Source organism: Mobula birostris, chromosome 27 (genome assembly GCF_030028105.1).
Source record: "Mobula birostris isolate sMobBir1 chromosome 27, sMobBir1.hap1, whole genome shotgun sequence".
Classification (NCBI taxonomy): domain Eukaryota; kingdom Metazoa; phylum Chordata; class Chondrichthyes; order Myliobatiformes; family Myliobatidae; genus Mobula; species Mobula birostris.
In genome coordinates this window covers 6444589-6470160 of record NC_092396.1, presented here as the reverse complement: position 1 = coordinate 6470160, position 25572 = coordinate 6444589, and the positions used below count along the sequence as shown (strand labels likewise).

Genomic DNA, 25572 nt, shown 5'->3' with positions numbered 1-25572 from the left:
GAGGGCTTCACAGTGTGGACTATATTGAGATCCCTGAGGAAGACTGAACCAGAAATGGTAAACATCTGTACTGATTTTGTAAGAACTGCAGCTTCCTCTGTCCCAGTAGACCAATTTGAGATTTGTCAATTAGTGTACCTACTTCCAATATGCATCAGCGCGTTAATGATTTTTACGTCATACCATTTTGACAGATTTGTTAAGACTGGTTGAATATTTTAAACAAGTAATTACTACACATGCACACATACTTGTCTACCTGCAATATTTGTACTGTACAGATTCTGTGTTCTTCTTATTCTAGATTCTTTAGTGTAACATAGGTCACAGTAAATATATTGTGCAAAGCTAATATTGGTGACAGGAGAGGGGACAGTTAAAGTAAGGTGATAATTATGGTAGCATCAATAGAAAAGAGTGCAGTTGACATTTCAGGCCAAATGGTCAACTATACTCTTTTCCATAGATGCTGCCTGGTCTACTGAGTTCCTCCAACATTTTGTATGTATGTTGCTTGGATTTCCAGCATCTGCAGATTTCCTCTTGCTTTTGAAGGTGATAATTATGTTTCTTTGCAGGAATTAACATACATATACAGTGTATAACCAGAGTGAAAGTCTGGGTTTTAACATTCTTTTGAAAACTGGTTCACTTTGAACAGATTGATAATGTGCTGGGGAAGAAGAAGCAACACAGTGCAAAAACAAAATGCACCATTTCAACCTGAAAATACAGCACTTATTCCTAGTCTTCATTTTCTGTCAGTTAACCAATGGGCAAGTCTACGACAGCTTAACATCGACAATACTGTGAGTTCTGAGTTTTCATAATAACCTGTCACCTTGAAGGCTTCAAATTCCATATACAACACATTGACTAATTTGACTTCACCTATTCTATTGGATAGAAACATAAACGATTTGGTTGTGGCTGGAGCAACCTGTTACATCAATGCAATTAAGAAGTCATTTCTTTTGATTTGCACTAACTCTCAATCATTCTGATCCTTCTCTGAGCCGTCATGTGTTTACTACCAAGTAGAGTTACACAAATATAAATAACAAGCTGGTCACGGCAGTCACTAGACCATATGCTACTTCCTGAAGTCAGGTCCATTTGCAGAACATGCAATCCAGTCTGTTCAGTACATCCACAACAATACTGTAGCCTCTGTGTTCCCCCAATTTGTTTTTAGCAAGTTGTGCTGAGTTATATTTTCTGACAGGTTGCTCATATTTGCTCTGCACTCTGGGAGACTCTACGCTCACCATTTTCATATTGCCTGAGGCATTATTGATCGTCTTATTTACCCACTGCATCTAGAAACCATGCTGAGAAGAATTCTATCGAATTGGTATCATGGAAGTCATTTAAAGTTACATTCAATGCTTGTTATAAAACAAAATGTTTGCAAGAAAAGGTAAATAAAACAAAACCCGAAGTTATCACTCTTTGAAGCTCTGTAATGACATGATTGGTGAGGAAACTGATACAAACTGGAGGAACTAGGAGGATACAGTTGGAATGCTGCTGTGAGCTAAGTTAGCTGATCTCAGTTGTGTTGACATAACAGCAGAAGGTTGGGTTGTATTAATGGAGATCAGAATTGTTTCAAGGCCACTGACCTTTCACAAGACATAGACACTGCATGGAAGCTGCACCACGCCACACCACCTCTGGCATCTCCCCTCCTGGACTGCTGCAACAGACAAGCTGAAGGCGTGAGTCCTTGTCCTTGCTGCAACTAAGGCCATGCAGCTCCCCCAATAAATCAGTGAACTGAACTTGCAGACTTTTACATTCCCAATGTCTAACAGGCTCTTGTGATTGCAAAAGAAAAGTCCAATACACTCAACACACATCAAAGTTGCTGGTGAACGCAGCAGGCCAAGCAGCATCTGTAGGAAGAGGTGCAGTCGACATTTCAGGCCAAGGCCCTTCGTCAGGACTAACTGAAGGAAGAGTGAGTAAGGGATTTGAAAGTTGGAGGGGGAGGGGGAGATCCGAAATGATAAGAGAAGACAGGAGGGGGAGGGATAGAGCCAAGAGGTGGACAGGTGATAGGCAAAAGGGGATACGAGAGGATCATGGGACAGGAGGTCCGGGAAGAAAGACAAGGGGGGGGGAGACCCAGAGGATGGGCAAGAGGTAGATTCAGAGGGACAGAGAGAGAAAAAAGAGAGTGAGAGAAAGAATGCGTGATAAAAATGAGTAACAGATGGGGTACGAGGGGGAGGTGGGGGCCTTAGCGGAAGTTAGAGAAGTCGATGTTCATGCCATCAGGTTGGAGGCTACCCAGACGGAATATAAGGTGTTGTTCCTCCAACCTGAGTGTGGCTTCATCTTTACAGTAGAGGAGGCCATGGATAGACATGTCAGAATGGGAATGGGATGTGGAATTAAAATGTGTGGCCACTGGGAGATCCTGCTTTCTCTGGCGGACAGAGCGTAGATGTTCAGCAAAGCAGTCTCCCAGTCTGCGTCAGGTCTTGCCAATATATAAAAGGCCACATCGAGAGCACCGGACGCAGTATATCACCCCAGTCGACTCACAGGTGAAGTGTTGCCTCACCTGGAAGGACTGTTTGGGGCCATGAATGGTGGTAAGGGATGAAGTGTAAGGGCATGTGTAGCACTTGTTCCGCTTACACGGATAAGTGCCAGGAGGGAGATCAGTGGGGAGGGATGGGGGGGACGAATGGACAAGGGAGTTGTGTAGGGAGCGATCCCTGCGGAATGCAGAGAGAGGCAGGGAGGGAAAGATGTGCTTAGTGGTGGGATCCCGTTGGAGGTGGCGGAAGTTACGGAGAATAATATGTTGGACCCGGAGGCTGGTGGGGTGGTAGGTGAGGACCAGGGGAACCCTATTCCTAGTGGGGTGGCGGGAGGATGGAGTGAGAGCAGATGTACGTGAAATGGGGGAGATGCGTTTATTTCTTCAGCAAAGCGGTCTCCCAGTCTGTATTGGGTCTCGCCAATATATAAAAGGCCACCACCAGCCTCCCACCACCACCCCACCAGCCTCCGGGTCCAACATATTATTCTCCGTAACTTCCGCCACCTCCAACGGGATCCCATACTGTATTATTTTACATTGTAAGTTCTAAGTTTTGATGCACAGACACTGGTACATGCCTGGAACAAACTGTTGGGGTAGAGCTAGATGCAGATGCTGGAGTGGTGTTTAAGAGGCTGTTAGATTGCCACTGAATATGTGCAGGGAATGGAGGGACAAGGATCATTTACCGACAGAAGAAATTTAGTTTGATTCCACATTACTTTTGGTGCATACATTGTGGGCTTAAGGGCCTGTTCCTGTGTCTGTGCTCTTCTGTGTAACGGATTTATAGCTTGCGCCTGGGATTAGTGGAAAAGGGTCACTTACTGTTGTATGTCAAACCTAATCTTGTCGAAATGATGTCCCAAAGAAGCTTCGTTGATGGTCAGATGAATGATGGAGGTAGAGGGGAGGGTGATTAAATTATTTGTTAGATTTACTCATTGCTCATCGCTTGTGTGGCATACGTTACTAAGACATGCTTGAAAGTCGTCCCAGTCTTCCTCCATGCCTTAATTTTCTTCGAAATTGAGGAACATCTTGCAGCCATCATGAGCAACACTCTTCTGACTAGATCAGAGAGAGAAGGTCATTGATAAAGCAGCTGAAGGTTGTTTTGTCTTGGATACTGCCCAGAGTATCTCCAGCAGAGGTGTCCTGTGACTGGAATGATCATGCATGAAGCAAGAGACAGTGATTAGGCCGAGTCCGCTGCCCCGAGGAATGCCTGGGGCTGTGTCCTGGGTCTGAAATAATTGACTTCCAACGGTCACAACCAGCTTCCTATGTGCTAAGAATGATTCTGGTCAGCCTTTGGGGGAAAAAATATACATTCTTCCCAATTTTTTCTTTCATGTTTCGTAAAGGAAAATTTCCAGAAAATACATTATTTTGGTCTCTGATATTCTTTCAAATAATCCTTTGTTCTTTATAAAAAATTGACATAAATTATTACAAATTTTTTTCTTTAACTGTTTTAATTTTTTAAATTCTTATTTGTTTGATAATTTACTGGGAGTTGAATGCATTGCTTGGAATTACTTATTTTTAAATATAGAACAAAGTGCTCAAAGTTTAAATATTTCACTAATCTCTTTGAGGTAAAATTTTGTGGCTTAGATGATATGACATTTAAACTTGATTTGCTAAAGAAGAGTTGCATTTTAGTTTTCAGAAAAATGTACTACAAGGGTATACAAGAGGGTTGCACAGTTGCGTAGTGGTTGGCATAATGCCTTTCAGCCCCAGAAACTTGGGTTCAATTCCACCACTGTAAGCAGTTTGTGCATTCTCGTGACTGCATGAATTTCCTCCAGGTCCCCTGATTTTCACCAGATACTCTGGTTTCCTCCCTCATTCCAAAACCATATAAATTAGGGTAACTGAGTTGTTGACATTTTGTGCTGGCACCTGAAGCATGGCAACACTTGCACATCCAGCATGTCCTTGGACTGAGTTAGACATTGATGCAAACAACACATTTCACTGTCTTTTTGATGTACTGAAAGTGATACCAATAAAGCTAATTTTAACTTGCAAGTAGTTTTTTTTCATGAGCCTAATCTTAATATGATTTAATTTCTATCATTTTAATTAATTTTGTGCTGAAGATTCACCAACTTGGAGTAAATCTACTGTATGGCGCAAAAGTCTTACATTTATATAACTAGAGTGCCTCAGACTTTTGCACTGTACTATTGCTGCTGCAAACGAGACAAATTTCATGACGTATGTGAATGATGATGAACCTTATTCTGATGTGGCAGAGAGTGGGAAAGAGGCAACAGAGGACAATCATGGTTGGGAAAAGAGGAAGAGAAAAGCGAGGGAGTGGGAAGCACCAGAGAGACATTCTGTAATGGTCAATAAGCCAACTGTTTGGAATCAGATGGTCTTACCTGGTGTCTCAGGGCTGGGTATGTCTGCACCCACACCACTCCCCACTCCTGGCACTCCTTCTCTACCACTTGTCCCACACCCCTCTCGCGGTGCTCCACCCTTGCCATTCCCAACATCTTTTGCTCTCGCCAGATTTACAAACTCGCTCTCCACTCCCTGGCAACAAATACAGAACAGTGCAAAAGTCTTAGGCACCCTAGCTCTAATATATATACAGTCGGCCCTCCTTATCTGCGAGTTCCGCATGCGCGAATTCAACCAACCGCAAATTGAGAAAACCCGGAAGTGCTCTTCCAGCACTTGCTGTTCGAGCATGTACAGACTTTTTTTTCTTGCCATTATTCCCTAAGCAATACAGTATAACAACTATTTATGTAACATTTACATTGTATTAGGTATTATAAGTAATCTAGAGATTATTTAAAGTATATGGGAGGACGTGCGTAGGTTATCGTGGATCGGGATCGAAAAAAAAACTGGAGGTTCTCTTACTAAGTAAGTTGGAACAGGTACATCCGGTTTTATTTAGCATTTGTTAGTCAAACATTTGTCTTAATATATAGTATATATTTTACCTTTCTATGCATGTAAAACACTTAAGAAACGTATGTTTCCTCACCGGGCTGTTCCCAAGTTCAATCCAGTGACAGACCGCTCCCTAGCACGCTCTCCATCCATGCCACGTTGATGTGAGGATCAAAAATCCAAACCAAAAACCCAATAATTAAACCACTGCTTTGCTTAGTAATAATTGTAGCTTTAATTGGGCAGGGCCTTTCTCATTTTATCCTTTAAAATTGTTTCAATCGTTGACCGACTGTAGCCTAACACTTTTCCAAAGACCGATGGCGTTTCACCTCTTTCTGATTGCTTTATTATTTCCACTTTATTTTAAATCGCGATCATGATTATTTTCGTGAACAGAAATACTGCGGATTCAGAGTTCCGCCACCGGGTCCTAATGCCCACCGCACTGAGACAGGTTAAATAAGGTCTAGGGTTCCGCTGGGTCCTAAGGTCCACCGCACTTAGGTTGAATAAGGGACTTGAGCATCCGCATTTTTTGGTATCTGCGAGGGGTCCCGGAACCAATCCCTCGCGGATAAGGAGGGCCGACTGTATCTTGAATCACAGTGGAGTTAATTTGGCTTTTTTTGACACTGATCACTGAATATCCCTTGGAGTACAGTTAAGGCAATCATCAAGAAATGGAAGGAATATGGCACAGCTGTGAATCTGCTGAGAGCAGACCGTCCTCAAAAACTGAGTGACCGTGCAAGAAGGGGACTAGTGAAGGAGGCCACTAAGAGACCTATGACAACTCTGGAGGAGTTACAGGATTTAGCGGCTGAGATGGGAGAGACTGTGCATACAACTGTTGCCTGGGTGCTTTAGTAGTCGCTGCCTTATGGGAGAGTGGCAAAGAGAAAGCCACTGTTGAAAAAAAACTCTCATGAAATCTCGGCTAGAGTTTGCCAGAAGGCATGTGGGAGACTCTGAAGTCAGCTTTAAGAAGGTTCTATGGTCCGATGAAGCCAAAATTGAGCTTTTTAGCCATCAGACTAGATGTTATGTTTGGTATAAACCAAACACCACACGTCTTTTAAAAACATACCATTCCTTCTGTGAAGCATGGTGGTGGCTGCATCATGCTGAGAGAATGCTTCACTGCAGCAGGCCCTTGAAGGCTTGTGAAGGCAAATGGTAAAATGAATGCAGCAAAATACAAGGAAATTCTTGAGGAAAACCTGATGCAGTTTGCAAGAGAACTGCAGCTTGGGAGATTTGTTTTCCAACAAGACAATGACCCCAAGCGTAAAGTCAAAGCTACACAGGAATGGCTTAAAAACAACAAAGTTAATGTCCTGGAGTGGCCAAAGCAGAGTCCACACCTCAATCCAATTGAGAATTTGTGGTTGGGCTGTTCATTCACAATCCTCATACAGTCTGACTGAGCTTGAGCAGTTTTGTAAAGAAGAATGGTGAAAAATGCAGTGTTCAGATGTGCAAAGCCAATAGAGACCTATCCATACAGACTCAGGGCTGTAATTACTGCCAAAGGTGCATCTACTAAATATTGACTTGAAGGGGGTGAATTATTCTGCAATCAATTATTGTGTTTTCACTTTGGCACAATAGAGCCTTTTCTGTTGATCAGTGTCAAAAAAGCCAAATTAAATCCACTGTGATTCAATGATTACAAACTCATTCGTAAGGCCAGTGATGTTCTGGGGATGGAACTGGACTCTCTCACGGTGGTGTCTGAAAAGAGGATGCTGTCTAAGTTGCATGCCATCTTGGACAATGTCTCCCATCCACTACATAATGTACTGAGTGCGCACAAAAGTACATTCAGCCAGAGACTCATTCCACCGAGATGCAGCACAGAGCGTCGTAGGAAGTCATTCCTGCCTGTGGCCATCAAACTTTACAACTCCTCCCTTGGAGGGTCAGACACCCTGAGCCAATAGGCTGGTCCTGGACTTATTTCCTGGCATAATTTACATATTACTATTTAATTATTTATGGTTCTATTACTATTTATTATTTATGGTGCAACTGTAACGAAAACCAATTTCCCCCGGGATCAATAAAGTATGACTATGTTTTAAAACAATAAAGTTGAAAACTTACGGGGGGGGGGGGAGTGAATACTTTTTATAGGCACTGTATATGTGCCTAAGACTTTTGCACAGGACTGTATGTTTTTCCAAAGGTTTACTTCAATCACACCAGCCCCTAAAATGAGAGGCAGGTTCAGTTCCTGAAGTTGTAATGCTGATACACGGGTAAGATATTTGCATTGGTATCTCTGACATGCTGGTATTACCTGAAGGCCATCTTGTTGATCCCCAAATGGAACTAAATGGTTATTATAAAATATTAATGCTTGATAAAACATTCTACTCTACAATACCTATTCAAAAGCTTTATAAAATAACATTTCAACTTAAACATTGCTTTTGTAGATCAGTTGATATATTTTGAAATTGTAACCATGTGCTATTACTAAAAAAAATTAAAGGCTAATGCCAAAAAGGCAATCTACTATCTGTGTAATGATCACTGAATAAAGCAACTAATTAGACCCCTTGATGATAGTAATATTAATTTAACACTGATGTCTTATCCACTTCACTATCTCCCTAATAACAATTTCCATGGGTCATTAGAGGTTATATTTAATGATTTACTGTGTGCTGTACTATAAAGTGATGGAAATGGTACTTAATGTTTAGGGAAATTACATTTTTGGGGAGTATTATGATTGCGCTTTTAGAAACCGAACTGCTGATGCATCACTAAACTCTGGAGCAAGTACAATTCCCCACCTTAAGTCAATTTTAGGTGATTATTGTTCACTGACATTTACTTGGCACACATATGTGTTGACATTGAACTGGAGAAACAAAACAACTGGGCCTCATGACAAGGAAGGCAACTGTCTGTCTGGACACCCTACTGTCATTTTAGAAGGATATGGAAGCTTTTGAGAAGGTGTAGACAAGATCTATCAGGATGCTGCCTGGATTGGAGAGTGTGTCTTATGAAGATAGGTTGAGTGAGCTAGGGCTTTTCTCTTTGGAGCGAAGGAGGATGAAAGGTGTCTGAATAGAGGTATATAAGATGATAAGAGGCATTGATAGTGGGAAGTGAGTGCCCTTTTACAGAGGAAGAAGTGGCTAATATGAGAAGGCATAATTTTAAGGTGATTGGAGAGAAGTATAGGGAGATGTCGAAGGCAGGTATTTTACACAGCAAGTGGTGGGTGTGTGGAAGGCGCTGCCGGTGTGGTGGTAGAGGCAGATACACGAGAGACATTGAAGAGACTCATAGATAAGCACATGGATGAAAGAAAAAAATGGAGGGCTATGTAGGAGGGAGTCATTAGATTGATCTTGGAGTAGGTTAATAGACTAATATGTCAGCACAGATTGTACTGTGCTGTATTGTTCAGTATTTTATAAATTTGGAGGAATGTTTGATGTTCCCATAAGCTTAACGGAACAATTCCTTGGGCAAAGGAAAACGGTTATGGATGTTGAAGGTGTATTATCTCAGATCCCAGGACATGTTTTAAAACTTTCGTCAATCCTACAACAAAAAAAAACCACTAATATGCTGTGAAAAATCTGCCACAAAGTAGCATAGAATGACGATCAGGTTTAGCATTAACTGCTGTTTGGTGTGAAATGTATTGTTTTGCACAGCAGTACAGTATAGTACAAACGTACATAAACTATACTGAAGATCAGGAGGGAAGAAGAGCTCTCAGGAGAACAGCACAATCGTTAGTGACTGTAGAGGCCAATCCTGGATCTGCAGACTCAGGAGCAGTAATGACACGGGAATAGCTGGGACCTCGGTGCTTCGGTTGTGGGATCCTTCTTGCATCTCCCCTTCTCTGCAGCAGTTGCTCTTCTGGGTTCCTCAATATTCTTGGCTACGACATGGATCAGCGATATATTTAGAAAAGGGAACAAAAGTATTGAGCTAGTTTTCATGGGTTATCTGATGGTAGAAGCGTAGAAGCCATTCCTAAAACTTTGAATGTGTGTCTTCAGACTCCTGTACCACCTCTCTAATGCAGAGTGTTTAGATGTATTTAAACTAAACATAGTCTTTCTTGATATTTACATAGGAACAGTATTGTCTACACATTGGCAATATGGTGAGACAAGAGCAAGTGTAACGGATGTTAGAACTTTGAAATTAAATCAGAAATTGCTGGAAAACGTTTCTGGAAGAGAAACTATTCTTTTAGTTTGCTGTTCATGCCATTTTAAACATTTATTCCTCCAAGCAATTAATCTGATCAATCCTTCTAGTTAGCCCCCCTCATACCTCCCCTCTATCTATTACCTCAGTCGCTGCACAATAAACACTTACAGCCACTTTAATACATGCTGGTATTCCGGTATTTATACACATTTTATTCCATGTTTGTACTTTAGCCATAGATGTATATATACCTAGGGTGCCTAAGACTTCTGTACAATATGGTATTTGTCAATGTGGAGCAGAGAGTGAGTTTGTAAATACGGCAGGAGAAAAGGCTGTTGGGAATGGTGAAAGTGGAGTGTGGGACAGGTGGCAGAGGAAGAGTGCCAGGGGCTGGGGGGTGGTGCAGGTGCAGACACATCCAGCCCTGTAATATGGTGAGACAAGAGACAAGGCAAGGACATTTGGTTTATTGATCATTACAGAATGTCTCTGTAGTTCTTCCCACTCCCTCCCCTCTCCCTTCCCCTTTTCCCAATCATAATTCCCCTCTCTCTGCCCCCTTCCCACTCTCAGTCCACAATAGAGACCCAGATCAGAATCAGGTTAATCACCACCCACATGTGTCATGAATTTTGTTTTTTTTGTAGCAGCAGTACAGTGCAATACATAAAATTGCTACTACAGTACTGTGTAGTTTTTTTATATATATATATATATATATATAAATATATATAAATAAAATGTACATATACATGTAAATGTATATGATGAATAAAGTTGATCCTTGATCCTAGATCTATAAAAAGGGAGGGCACAGAGAAGGAGAGAACAAAATGGGCGAGCATTAAACTGGAGAAATTATGAAAACAAATGCAAGAATAGTACCGGTGAAATGTACTGGTACTTGGACTAGTAAGGAAATAGTAGGTCATTCGGTAGGATGTGCACTGAAGTGCAAATTAAGGATCTGAATTCAGCAGAGCACAATGTGGTGAAAGCTGAAAATTTGGAATAGAGAAGCTGGAATGAACTGATTATCTGAGTTATGGTTCAGGCTGTTGTTCCTTGAGCTTGCGCTGACCTAATTTGGGACAGTATGGGAAGATGAAGGTAGAGGTCTGAGTGGTAATAAGACTGAGAATTAAAACGACAGGCAGCTCGGTGCTTTGGGGGGGGGCGGGGTTGGTGTCACACTTGTGGACTGAGTAACAATCTTCTGCAGAGCAGCCACACAATCAGCACTTGGCGTCCCCAGTATGGAGAAAAATACAGAATGAAAACTGACTGCAGTAATATGAAATTAAAATTACGTTTAACTATCTCTTCACATACAAAGTGTATTTGGATGACGGGGAAGGAGAAGGTGAATGGCCAGGTGTTTTATCTTCTACACTGGCAGAAGAGGAAATGGAGGTAGTGGTTATCATGGAGCCATCGAGTCATACAGCATCAAAACTGGCCCTTCAGCCCAATTCATTGATACTGACCAAGATGCCCATGTAAAATAGCCCCATTTGGCTCATCTTCATCCATATCAGACAATGCAGTGAACACAATAGCAGGCTGAAGCACTGGTTCTGTTTCTTTCTTCAGAGATGATGTCCAATTTTGAGTATTTCTGATTTTATTTGAACTTTCACCTTGTTGGTGTAGATAGAAAGGTGAACCAGTGTTGCTGGAGGGAATGGTCCCTTTGCAAGGCAGAAGGAGGAGAAAAGGAGAAGATGCTTCATCCTGCTGGCACTGGGACTAGTGGGGAGTAACTGGAAAAGGTAGGTGGCAGAAAAGTAAGGATGAGGGAAGTTCTGTCTTCATTTTGCAAGAAGATTGCTGGGGAAAATTGAGAGTTGAAGTACACAAAGTAGAGTGGGCATTGTTTGGAGGTCCTTTCAAAGGAAAGATGATCTATGGTTGAGAAATATGAAGGGCAGGTTGAAGGCATTGGTACTATTTCAATATAGAAGGACATGGCTTTATGACAGATTTAAGGAGAAATTTCTTTAGCCAGAGAGTGGTGAATCTATGGATTCATTGCTGCAGATAGCTCTGGAGGCCAATTCATTAGTATATTTAAAGTGGAGGTTGATAGGTTCTTGGTTAGTCAGGGTGTCAAAGGCTATGGGGAGAAGGTGGGGGACTGTGGTCGAGAGGGATAATACATCAGCCATGCTCAAATAGCAGAACAGACTTGAAGGGCCAAAGGGCAGCATGTCTTGTGGTCTTACCTCACACAAAGTAGGATGGTTGTGGATGGCAGCCAGAACATTGTCTTAAGAGAACTGATGTGATATAGGTGGAGAATGGAACCATAATAGAATCAAGTTCTGCAAGGAACCATGGTAGAAGGGGACACAGTGAATATTCATGGCACTTTTGTGGGGATATTGATTGTTAACCAGTCTTGTGAAATGGAGGTAGAGTGGAAATTGCCAGCTAAAGTGAAAAAATGGGAACATGAAAGAGAACCAATGAGGTCCCACTCTTACTGGAAAAGGAGATGAGATGTGGGACCAGAGCTGAGTATTTATTATTGATACGTTTCTTTTTCATGATGTCAATGGCTGAAAGCAGTGGCAATTATTACCCATTCCTTATTGCCTTTGAGAGGGTGAAGACGGTATATTTTCAAATCAGGCACGTTGTATGGTGAACTGATTATTTTGGTTTTGTTATTTGGACTTCTTGGCTTACTCTTTCTAAATGTATTGGTGCTTGCTCAATGAATATATTTAATTTCAATATTGCTTTTGCACGAGACAGTCCATGGTGGCACAGTCGCACAGCGATTAGTATAATGCTATTACAGCACCAGCGACTCTGGTTCAGTTCTTGATGCTGTCTGTAAGGAGTCTGTACCTTCTCCCAGTGACTGCGTGGGTTTCCTCCCATATTCTAAAGATGTATGAGTTAGGAGGTTAGTTGGTCATATAATTGTAATTGGGCCAGAAGGGCCTGTGCTGTGTCTCTAAATAAATAAAAAAAAGTCATGGCTGAACCACATGTTCCCTCTTTTAGGCAAAGCTTCCAGAATTGAAGCCTCTTCCCCTGTCCACCGGTGAAATGATAACGGAACACGAGGAGCTGGTTTGGACTCCTGGTGTCAATGACTGTGAGCTTCTGATGTACCTGAGGGCAGCCAGGTAAGATTCCACTGAAGGCCTGATCCTTTCCTATAACTTTCTGAGAGAATGCAAAGGTTTCAAATGTGTAAGAGGAGAAAATAGACAATGGGTTTCAATCACGGTTAAGTGGTGGGATGCTTTATTCAGTAGTCAATCAATTGTTAATGGTTCCATTTAATATCAGAGAATGTATACAATATACAACCTGAAATTCTTATTCTCCGCAATCAACCTATTGATTGGTTGAACTATTGCTTTACTCTTGCTGTTTTTAAAAGGTTTTATATCCACCTTTGTCAGTTCTGAAGTGTTTCCCACCCAGATCATGTGGTGGTCTCATCAGTACAAAAGTGCACAGCCTAAGTACTCTTAGCTTCTCACCAGGCCTTTCTGTTTATCGCCATTCAACCATACGAAGGGTGATTAATATGTTCATGGCCTAAGGTAGAAGAAGTCAATTTTAGAAAACCTAGCACATTTATTTTTCAACATAGTCCACTCCTACATTTACACACTTAGTCCTGCAGTCGTGGAGCATACAGATCCCTTCTTTGTAGAAGTCGGCGTCTTGGACCTCCAGAAATTGGTCCACAGCAGGGGTGAGAAGGAGATGAGTTATACAGCTCTCGTTACATACACATGCAGTTCAACTCTCTGAGTGATTACGCAGAAAGTTTGAAGTTAATAACTCATCTCCTTCTACCTTAGGCCACGAACTTATCACTCACTCCTGCTGTGGACCACTTTCTGGAGGTCCAAGATGCCGACTTCTACAAAGAAGGGATCCGTATGCTCCATGACAGCTGGACTAAGTGTGTAAATGTAGGAGCGGACTATGTTGAAAAATAAATGTGCTAGGTTTTCTAAAATTGACGACTTCTACCTTAGGTCACGAACTTATCAATCACCCCTCATTATACCGATATAGCACCAAATGAAACAACGTTCTTCCAGACCAAGGTGCACAACACAATACATATAACACACATAACACATAAAGAAATATTACCAAAAATAAATGAACAAATACTAAAATATATTCCAGAAGATTAACATTTAGCGTAAGGTGCATTTACGACATTAGTTAAAAATAAACAGTATATTGCTCCTGGCACTTTATACATGATAAGATTGGTTAGAATGTGGAGGGGGTGGGGGAGGGAGAGACTTGCTCACCAAAATCTTCTCAGGAAATGGAGATACTGCTGTGTTTTGTGTTCTGCCTCTACGTGCAACTAAACATATGCATCATATCACACTCTCCAATACTGGACCGGTTTTACCTTGCAGAAGAGTGCAGGCCAGCCCTGTTGTAAAGGAGTATCGTATTCATTCTTGGTAATCAGTGGACCATTCCATCTTTTAGGCATGCAGGAAGGAGAATTTGTGATCTTTGTCATAAAGAACAATGGCATTCCAAAGAACCTGTTGGTAGAAATGGAGGAAAGGAGTACAAGTGGAAATAGTGAGATTATGTGGTTAGCATTACTTTCGAGAGGCCCATTGTATAACAGGATGAAAGTTGAATACTCACCTTGAAACTGAACAATACAAAGGAGGGTCTTACTGGGTTGACTTATTTGTTTGATAAATGCTGGAGGAAGAACAATTTTTTCTGGACACCAGGGTGAGGCAAAGCTGGAGGAGAATCTTGAGCTTTTGAGCTTGGTCCATAACAATTGACTTGATAATTTAGATGTGTTGCATTCCATGGCAAAGAGTATAGCTGACATTTTCTACCTGAATTCTACACATGGGAGCAGTGATATTTGGGTTGGGTAGCAGTGTAAAATGATACTTGTGCTTGTAGGACATTAATGCTATTGGATTAAATGCAGGAACTATGTGGTTACATTGGAAGGAGAGCAGAGAAGTCTTTAAAAATGTAGTCTGGACCAAAGAATTATAACTGTAAGGAAAGATGAGATAAGGTGTGGTGTTCTTTGGGATAAAAGCAGACTGAGCAGAGGTTTAATTGAACTGTATAAAATTATGAGGGGTGGAAACAATAAAAAGGGAGGACCTGTTTCCATTACCAAAAACGGTATTTTAAAGGTGCGTAAAATCTCCCATTTTAAAAATGGGGGAAAAGAAAAAGCCTCTTTCACCCAGAGTCTGGAATTTATTACCTGACAGATTGGCGACAGCAGAAATCTTTTTCACATTTAGAAAACCCTTCGATGAGAATTGCAAGTCTAAAGATCCGATGGTTGTAGATCAATTAAGATGGTAGGTGTGTTTTTTTCCATATGGGGCTGACTGTGCCTGGACCAGTTATAAATCTTCCATGACTTTTCTCATTCTACTTTGGAAAGGAGGGAAAATTACCAGATTGGACCATATTGTAATGTCGCTCTCAAATGAAGAGTTGGGCCCCGGCATGGACTTTCAATACCTTGGGGGAGGTGTTGAGGAAAGCAAAAGTAATTATTGAAGACTAGGATTAAGAACAGCATTAGAACGGGTTATCTTGCTGCTGCCTTGTCTGGAGGGTATTCTTAAACATGAGTGCCATAAAATCAAGAGAAAAGAGAGATGCACATTATCTTGTGGTGAAAATGTATATTAAAATAGAGACATAAAATCTCATGCACTGGCGTATTGTTTTCAAATTACCAATTAGAATGAATTGAATGATTAGAATTCATTTTGTCTCAAACTGAAGGAAATTGTTGAATCTTCAGAGGTAATATTGTTGACATCCTTGGGTCTTATTCCTATGCTTTATCCATGATTTCAGGACAGTGAAGACATAAGAAATAAATTTGTTTGCATTAATTTAAGGTATAATAGGGACTGTGTGGAATATTGTTTTGGAATTGATTTTAGGCTTGAAGAAGAGGTCATGGCTTGAAAACATGTTTATTTATTTATACCCATTCCTCCTACTGGGACATTATGCTGCCAACTGTAGCTCACCCGAGTCCTCTGTCCTGGGCTGATAGAAGGTTGATCGGCCCTGTGACCTCCAATCACCACACAACTTCATATATCTTCTAGGTGAAGATCCTTCCCCTCCCAGGGATGAGGTCTTTGGACCTTCTGATGACATTTCTGTAGTTCTGGTTTTTTACGGGATGGGGTTGCTACCCTCATGCCTATTCCTCCTCCATTCGGGTTTGGGACTGACAATGGCAGAGTTATAACTTGAAAACATAAAGGAAAGAAAACATTGCTCAATGATTAATTAGTTAAATTTACCAGTTTGAATAAAGGAACAGTAAATGTATGTTTTCCAAGTTAGTCACAGAATCTTAAGAAGATAATCTGTCATATATTTTAAAATAACATTACTGCACACAAATTGCTCAATTGTTTGACTAATTGTAAATCTACAACTTTGTCTGAGCTAGGTACAGTAGAACTAATCTCCTTTTAAGTAGGAACCTATATTGCAGAAGGCCATTTGGATAATTTCTGTAATGTAGATGTTTGCTATTTTGATCAGTTATTTGATGCATAAATGTAAATATCGCATTGAGAGTAATGCAGCATTTGTTCATATGCAGGAGTATGGCTGCCTTCGCAGGCATGTGTGATGGTGGATCAACAGAAGATGGCTGCCTTGCAGCATCTCGTGATGACACTACAGTAAATGCATTGAATACTGTAAGTTTCCTTCATCTTACATATTTCACTGAGGTTTAGGAGGTGATTAATACATACAATTCAGTGTTGCAGCTTTAATTTTAAATAAACAAATACATAAATTGTGTCATGAGGTTATATTATAATGGGAAGCTGAACATGACATTTTTAATAATAATTTCAACAAATAAAATGCATTTAATCGAGTTCTGATAATTAAATCAGATTTTACTAAAACTGTATAATGAATGCATATAGCTTCTACAATTAATCACATATATTTTATTGAATACTAAACATAAAATGACTTCTGAAAGAATAATGTGAATTACTGGATATTTTTGACTCTTAAGTATTGCTGCTGATGCCTTTTTGGCATTGTGATATCTTAAATTATTAGAATTAGAATTGTGAAATTTGTGACCTAAAGATTTACGAACTGTTTTCACAATTGGACAGTTCAGTGGATGCAGCAACCATCTACTTAAGGACTAGATTTAAGTAATTCCATGTTTTAACCCTGAATAAGTGCTGGCTCCAGAATTTAAGGACATGGAAAACGTATTCCATTTAATAACCGGAACTCTGCATTCCCATTATACCACAGCATATATTAAAACCAGGATCTTCCAAATATTTAAATACTCCTTATTTATCTACATTGCCAGGTACTGATAGCAAGCTACTACTATATTTCTGTGTCGGTGTTGTATACACATGCAAATTCGTCCAAAGTTATGGAAGTATAACGAAAACTTCATCAATTTTACTGCAGTACATTGTATAAATCAAAGCTGGCAGCTCACTACGGCAATGTTTTATTTATGTAGTGGCAGACTGCGGCAGAAAGCAATGGAATTTACTGTTAATTGTGAAAGATAGCTAAGAGGGACAGAAAATGAGAAATGTCATTCAGCTGTATTCTAAAATATAATAAACATATTCTTCCAATCATTATTTATATGACAAAAATACAAACGACTGTAATTGCATATGAAATATTGGATCAATTCATTTATATTTAGCTGAAATTCTTACTGAATAGGCTGTGCTGGCAAGGGGGAGAAAAGGGATAATGGATACCTCAAGATTAAAACTGATTAAATTTGAAATCGCGGTCCCAACAGGAACTTGCAAATTCTATTAGGTTAAAGCAGTTTTATTCCTAGGGCTAAAAAAAATACCAGCTGCTCTTTATTTATTAAGTTCTTTGTGGAGCTTTGAATAAAAATCATGACTTTCTTACATTTTTAAGGTACAGCGATGCACCTTTATTCATGAATAATTAATTACTTCCCTTTCTTCTGCGAAAGATGTGCAGACCTTGCTGAATGAAAGCCAATGTAAATAGATAATTTGAAGGCTAATGGTTTTTCATTGTGCTAAACGAACTGAATGATATTGTTAACTCAAAGTATGCACAAAATGTACAGTATTGTAAAGCATTAATGATTGGTATGTGCCACACACAAAATGCCTTTTGAAGAAAATCCTTAACCTTAGTTTCCCTCTCAAGGCACACAGTGCCATGTAAATTTCATAGGGAAGGAGGGGGACAAAATTAGGAATACTGCACTCTAAATAAAGACAAGAGTTGACAGAGAATTTGCTTTCAGTTGTGGGTAAAAGTAAACCTGAATTGATCAGTGATGTGTGTTCCATTATTCTGAAAATCCAGTTCTTGTTGTATGCTCTACCCCAAGAAAAGGCCACATCAGGAATGGCTTCGATAGTAATTAGAAATATGTAAATACTAATTAGCTCAATATTGACTTGGTTGGTGGTCATACTGTGTTTCTATTTACCCCTTGTATTCATCATCATTATGTGCCGTGTCATATGATGTGGGTGATCATGGTCTTGATCATGATTGTTCTTGGCAAATTTTTCTGCAGAAGTAGTTTGCCATTGCCTTCTGGCTTTACAAGGCAGGTGACCCCAGCCATTATCAATACAATTCAGAGATTGTCTGCCTGGTGTCAGTGGCTGCATAGCCAGGACTTCTTCCAAATGTACCATGCTTTGAAAGATATAAAATGCAAATAATTGCACTCCTTTCCAGTGTAACATTTAACTTTATACTTTAGTTCTTTTGGGAGGGGAAACCATGAAAGTAAAATACATGTGTACAACATAAATGCAGCAGTCAACAGTACTTACAAATCATATTGTGAAAATGTGACAATTCTGCATAAGTTTATGGTGATTGGAGGAGAATGTAGGGGGATGTCAGAGGTAAGGTAAGAGTGAAGTGTGCTTTGAATGCTCTTCCAAGGGTGCTGGTAGAGACAAGTACATTAGGGACATTTAAGAAACTCTTAGATAGGCACATTGATGATCGAAAAATGGAGGCCCATTCCAGCTACAGAGAATCTCAAGCAGACAAATATAGTCTCAATTAAAATGGAGGGTTCTGTGGGAGGGAAGGGTTAGATTGTTCTTAGAGTAGGTTAAAGTTCAAAGTAAAATTTATTTTCAGAGTACATACATGTCACCACATACAACCCTGAGATTCTTTTTCTGCGGGCATCCTTAGCAAATCTATGGAACAGTAACTAAACAGGATCAATGGACAACAAGCTGTGCAAGTGCAGACATAAATAAACAGTAATAAATAATGAGCATGAAATAACAAGATGAAAGACTCCTTAAATGAATTATCCTCTTTTGTTCAAGAGCCTGATGGTTCAGGGGTAGTAACTGTTCTTGAGCCTGGTGTTGTGAGTCCTGAGGCTCTTGTACCCTCTACCTGATGGCAGCAGCCAGGAAAGAGCATGACCTGGGTGGTGGGGATCTTTGACGACGGATGCTGATTTTCTACGGCAGCATTTCATCTACATGTGCTCAATGGTTGGGAGGGTTTTACTCATGATGTACTGGGCTGAATCCACTACCTTTTGTAGGGAGGTCGGCACAACATCTTGCACCAAAGAGCCTCTACTGTGCTGTTATGTTCTGCATTTTAATTAATTTTAAAATGTTATATAAGAGTTTCTGCTTGTTGGGCAAATAAACATCAAGCCAGTGAGAACAGCATAATTGTTTGTATGCAGGAATGTAGTCGGAGACGGAACTTAAAATAACTTGGTATGATACCAGAATTTTAGGTTTATTATTACCCTCCTTTATGAGGTGAAGTTTAATGTTTTTCACATCAGTACAGTTGAAAAGCATAAACATTTGTTATAAATTACCAAATAAATAAATAGTGCAAAACTAAAGAAGTGTTCATAGACTGTTTAGAAACCTGATGGCAGAGAGGAAGAAACGGTTCTGATTCATTGAGTGTGGTTCTTCTGGATTCTGAACCTCCTCCCTGATAGTATTTTAATTGTTAATAAAATTTAGCTGCACAGGCTGTCAATGTTTTCTGTACATTAATGATGCTGTACTTATTGTCAGAGTATCCTGTAATTCAATTCAAATTTAGTTTTCATCATCACTAATTGTGTCTCCGGGCAACACTCTCCAGTTTTGGACAGTGAACGGTCTCACCACTGGGAAGGCTCGGAACAGTTGTCGAGCATCATTTGCATTCCCATAATGAAAACATGTGCACTTGCTCTCATAAAAAAAATGAAAAATAGGCAGATTTTCTCATCATTTGGGAGAAAAGATGCACTTTTTCAAATCCCATGCACCATTCCACAATCAGAAAGACAACTATGTGAACAGTTTTCAATTTACTGTGCGTTTCCTGTACATGGCAGCTGAGATTGGGCATTAACATGGATTCACCATTCCTCTCCTTATGGCAGAATTTGTACCAGACATCTAGGGTACACTCAGGACTTTCATAACACATTGGAGCAAATTAGGCCATTTGGGCCATTGAGCCTTCTCTGTCATTTGATCATGGCTGATTTTCTGAATGGAGAGAAAATTTAAAAACCTGAGGTGCAAAGGGACTTGGGAGTCCTCGTGCAGGATTCCCTAAAGGTTAATTTGCAAGTTAAGTTGGTGGTGAGGTAGACAAATACGATGTTAGCATTCATTTTGAAAGGACTAGAATATAAAAATAAGGATGTAATGTTGAGGCTTTATAAAGCACTGGTGAGGCCTCACTTGGAATATTGTGAGCAGTTTTGGTCCCCTTATCCAGGAAAGGATGTGTTGACGTTGGAGACGGAGACAGTTTCAACAGAGGTTCAGGAAAATGGTTTCAAGATTGAAAGGTTTGTCTTATGAGGAGTGTTTGATGACAACATTGTGGGCCGAAGGTCCTGTACTGTGCTGTACTATTCTGTGACTCTGGGCCTGTTACTCACTGGAATTCAGAAGACTGAGGACTGATCTCATTGAAACCTATTGAATATTGAAAGGCTGTGATAGAGTGGATGTGGAGAGGATGTTTCCTATAGTGGGGGAGTCTTAAGACCTAAGGACACAGCCTCAGAAAAAAGGGATGTCCTTTTAAAACGGAAATAAGGAGGAATTTCTTTGGCCAGAGAGTGGTGGATCCGTGGAATTTGTTGCCACAGATGGCTGTGGAGGCCAAGTCATTGGGTATATTTAAGGCAGAGTTTGATAGATTTTTGATTAGTCAGGCCATGAAGCGACACAGGGAGAAGATAGGGGCTGAGAGGGAAAATGGATCAGTCATGATGACATAGTGGAGCAGACTCGATGGGCCAAGTGGCCTAATTCTGCTCCTATATCTTAATGGTCTTAATTATTTTTCCTTATCAACCCCTTTCTCTTGCCTTCGCTCATAACAATGCACTTACTAATCTAGAATCACTTTACCTATCAACCTCCACTTTAAATATACCCAATGGCTTGCCCTTCACAGTCATCTATGGCAGTGGCCTCAGAAAACAAGGATGTCCCTTTAGAACAGAGATGAGGAGGAACTTCTTTATCCAAAGGGTGTTGAATTTGTGGAATTCATTGCCATAGTAATTTTAGAGATGTGAGTAATGCCAGCACTTATTGGTCATTCCTAAATGCCCTTGAGAGAGGGTTAGTGGTTCATTGTGATATATACTCAGTGGCCGCTTTATTAGATACACCTGTATTCCTGGTTGCTAATGAAAATGTCTATCAGCCAGTTATGTGGCAGCAACTCAATGCATAAAAGTTTGCAGATATGGTCAAGAGGTTTGGGTGTTGTTCAGGCCAAGCATCAGAATCAGGGAAATAGATGTGGTCTAAGTGACTGACTGTGGAATGAGTGTTGGTCCCAGACGGGGTGGTTTTGAGTATCTCAGAAACTGCTGACGTCCTGGGATTTTCACGCACAGCAGTGTCTAGAGTTTACACAGAATGGTGTGAAAAACAGAAAAATCGTCCAGTGAGCTGCGTTTCTGAGGTTGAAAGCCCTCACCCCACCAAGGGGCCAAATTCACCCAATATCACCAGCAGTTCAGTTCCTCTTTCAGCCCTCCCCCTACTGCGAGGTCCCGCAGGGTTCAGTGGAGAATGGCCAGACTGGTTCAAGCAGGCAGGAAGGTGACAGTAACTCAGATAACCACACGTTACAACATTGGTGTGCAGAAGAGCATCTCTGAACCTTGAAGTAGATGGACTACAGCAGCAAAAGACCAGAAATATACAGAAATACATTCAGCAGCCACTTTACCAGACACCTCTTGTACCTAATAAAGTAGCCGCTGAGTTTATATATGACCCATCATGTTGTTGGTTAAAGAGTTCCTAACTTCACTGTGTTTGACCATAAGCAAGTAACCAATTACCAATACAAACCTTGTTATTTGTAATATATGATGATACTTCTAGGTTGCAGTCAGAGGATTTCTGATCCATCATTACATCATTGGAATGATTTGATGAGAAACTATTTTTAATGCGACATCTTTCAAATGCACTTTCTCTTTCTGATTAATATTCGCACAAACCTGTTGTTAAAGCAAGATGTATCTCAGGTGGTTTTAGAATCGTAATCTATTATTCTGCCACCCAGTTTAACACCATCCCCCAGATTAATGATTCATTATACAGGGTGCACATTCCTTTATCCGATATTCTGAAATCCAAAAAGCTCCGAAAACTGAAGTTTTTTTCGCCAACAGCTGACGTCGCTCAGGTGTGACAGGGTAGCACTAGCAGAGGCCGCCAGATGTCAGTTGTGGCTCAGCGCTCGTACTGGTTACACGTGCATTTGCTGTTCACTGATATTTTGTGTTCACTGTTGACTTTGTGTTTAATTTCACTATGAAAATGTGAAAAAGAGCTGCAGATACCCCTGTGGGTAACGATGAGAAAAAGAGAAGGAATCTTTCTCTATCAATAACACAGAAAGTGGAGTTATTGCAGAAACTTGATCTTGGTGTGTCTGTGCGGTGTCTTACTGAAGAAAATAGTGTCGGAACTACCACTGTATATGATTTAAATAGACAGAAAGACAAGTTACTGAAGTTTATGGTGACAGTGACATTCTACATTTATTCCAATAAGTCATTTACCATGTGTTTAATTCGGTTCGTTTGAAGCTGTATATTTTTATGTTTTTCTTGGATGTTTTTGTTGGAAATAAAATTTCTTCTGGTCATTATTCCCTAAACAATACAGGATAACGATTATTTATGTAGCATTTACATTGTATTCGGTGTTATAAGTAATCTAGAGATGATTTGAAGTATACGAGAGGATGTGCGTAGATTTGGTGTGCCGCTGGGTCCTAAAGCCCACCGCACTGAGACAGGTTAAATAAGGGACTTGAGCATACGTGTTTTTTGGTATCATGGGGGCAGGGGAGTCTGAAATCTGAAAAATTCTGAATTCTGAAATGCAACTGGCCCCCAAGGATTTCGGATAAGGGATTGTGGACCTGTAGTACTGATTTCTTATAGAACCTGTGGCCTGCAGCTTCAACACCCCAACTGCATGCCACTGTGCAGGGATCTTGCAGCAAGGAAACAGTGATTTTAAAGCTGCACAGCTTGAGAAAATGGTTGTCAGTGGGCTGCAGTGGGATAGGCTTGTAGCCACTATTAAGCTTGTTACCATAGAGAAGTCTAGGCTGACGAGAGCTGCACAGCCATACAGAGATTCTGAAACATCCAGCAGGGAATGATGAGAGAAACCATAACATCCAGGTACTTTTCCAGCAATGGCTGGCACTCTCGGGGGTAGACTGACACCACTGATTGCCTCAAATTTCTCACCAAGTTAATTCAACTGAAGATATTTAACAATAAAACTATAGCAGAATAGAATTCATTGGGAATAAATTAACTATCAAATAAAATTCCCTTCTAGGCCAAAGTAAAAATTGCTAAGACATAGGAGCAGAATTAGGCTACTTGGCCTATTGAGTCTGCTCTGCCATTTAATCATGTCTAATTTATAATCCCTCTCAATCCCATCCTCCTGCCTTCTCTCTGTAACTTTTGACGCCCTTATTAATCAAGAACCCATCAACCTCCACTTTAAGTTCTCCAGTATCATCTCCATTCTAACAGAACTTTGATAACTTAATGGGGAAAATCTCCAAAGCAAGACAGAGGTCCCGGTGTTGCCTTCCTTTGTTAATCTTTTAATAAGATACTCTACATTCTGTGGTAGTTTATAAAATGGGAAGTTACCTGTAATGCATTTGGCTGTCTGCACGTTGACCCTAAAGCAATAATTTGTATTGATCATAAAGTTCTTAAACATGTGCACGCTATCACTCTAGTAAAGTTAACATCTGCAATATGAAGAACCAATCCTCTAAATTTAGGGGTTCAGAACCTTTTTTATGCCATGGGCCCCTATCATTAACCGAAGGGACTGTAGACCCCAAGCTGGGAAGCCCTGCTGCAAAGGGTTTCTCCTTTGGTATATTAAATGAATAAAATATTGTGAACCTTTCATTAGCACTGGGATATGGATAATAGGCTTTGGCATCATAACTTGAGTCTTCTTACTGATGAAGGGTCAGGAGTTCAGCCACTCATTGGCATCCTCTTCTCTTCGCTTTAACTGTGGTGTAGACTGGAATGTTTTAGCACACTGCTCTCTATTGGTAGACCTGAAGAATGGTAACTCTGTTGAAAGTTGGTGACACTGGCTGAGCATTCTCTTGTTGGTAATCAGCTGGCACTTGGTTGGCAAAAACATTACCCGTACACTATTTGTGTGCCTAAGAAATCAATAAAGTCAGGTATTGTCTTGGTATGAACTACTTCATTAACAGAGATAATTGGATTTAAACACTCTGAAATCGAAGCCGAACTCTTAACCCTAAACTGAATGAAATTTTATTGAAAAATCAGCTGAAATTGGTTGCAGAAGATGTGACGCTGAGGAACTCCAGCTTTGGATTTCTTGGGCCTGTGATGTTTAACTTTGCAAAACCAATAATCATCCTCCTTAGCCTTGGACATGTCTCCAGCCACAGCAAGCTTTACTGCTCAACCTCTGTTAACCTCCCTTTTGCTATACTAAGTCAAAGAATGCCATACAGTGAAATGTGTTTTCGACAACGACCATCTCACTAAAAGGGTGTGCAGGGAACAGCCTGCAAGAGTTGCTATACTTCTAGCACCAAGATAGTATGCTCACAACTTACTAAACCTAACCATTAAACCTTTTGGAATATGAAGGAAACTCACTTGGTCACGGGGAGAATGTACAAGCTCCTTAAATTCTGATCAGTGGCACTGTAAGGTGTTGCACTAACTGCTACTCCACTGTACTGTACAGTCGTGGGTTGAAGCCAAGAAGACAGATGCAGGGTTTTGACCCAAAATGTTGACATTTCCTCTCTCCACCCAACCGATACTGCACAACCTGCTGAGTTCATCCAAGGGATTGTTCCTTTAGTAATCCATCCTCCTTCCGATCAAAAGCCAAGGTTCTGTTTGCCTCCCTGTTTAGATGCAGTACATTTACACTGATGTCATGTTGCAATTATAAGGGCAGCCAAAGGTTTGGATAAGACAGCATTCTGTTGTCTTCATTTAAACAGTAGTTTCCTTTCCATTCTTCTAATCAAATGACCTCACTTTGCCCCATATTATACTCCATCTGGCAGATTTCTGCACACTTGCTTAATCTTTCTATTTCCCATAAGGACACTCTTTGTATCCAGCTCATAATATGCTTTTCAATCCATTTTTGTGTTGTCAGTAAATCCGGCTGCAGTACACTCAGTCCTTTCATCTAAGTCATTAATGTAGATCGTCAATATTTGAGACCTTAGCCAGGATCTAATGATATGCCACTAGTTACAAC

The 25572-nt window shown here is 40.4% G+C and overlaps 1 protein-coding gene across 7 annotated transcripts in view; it reads left to right on the top strand.

Moving 5' to 3' along the window:
• rerea (arginine-glutamic acid dipeptide (RE) repeats a) overlaps positions 1-25572 on the top strand; it is a 655730-nt gene that overhangs the window by 433571 nt on the left and 196587 nt on the right. For 5 of the 7 annotated variants that reach the window (XM_072245214.1, XM_072245212.1, XM_072245213.1 and 2 more), the window contains 2 exons: positions 12698-12822; positions 16314-16413. The exons of the other annotated variants lie outside the window; for them this stretch is intronic. In XM_072245214.1, coding sequence (XP_072101315.1) covers positions 12698-12822; positions 16314-16413 — 225 coding nt within the window. The remainder of the gene's footprint in view (positions 1-12697; positions 12823-16313; positions 16414-25572) is intronic. 7 annotated transcript variants of the gene reach the window in all.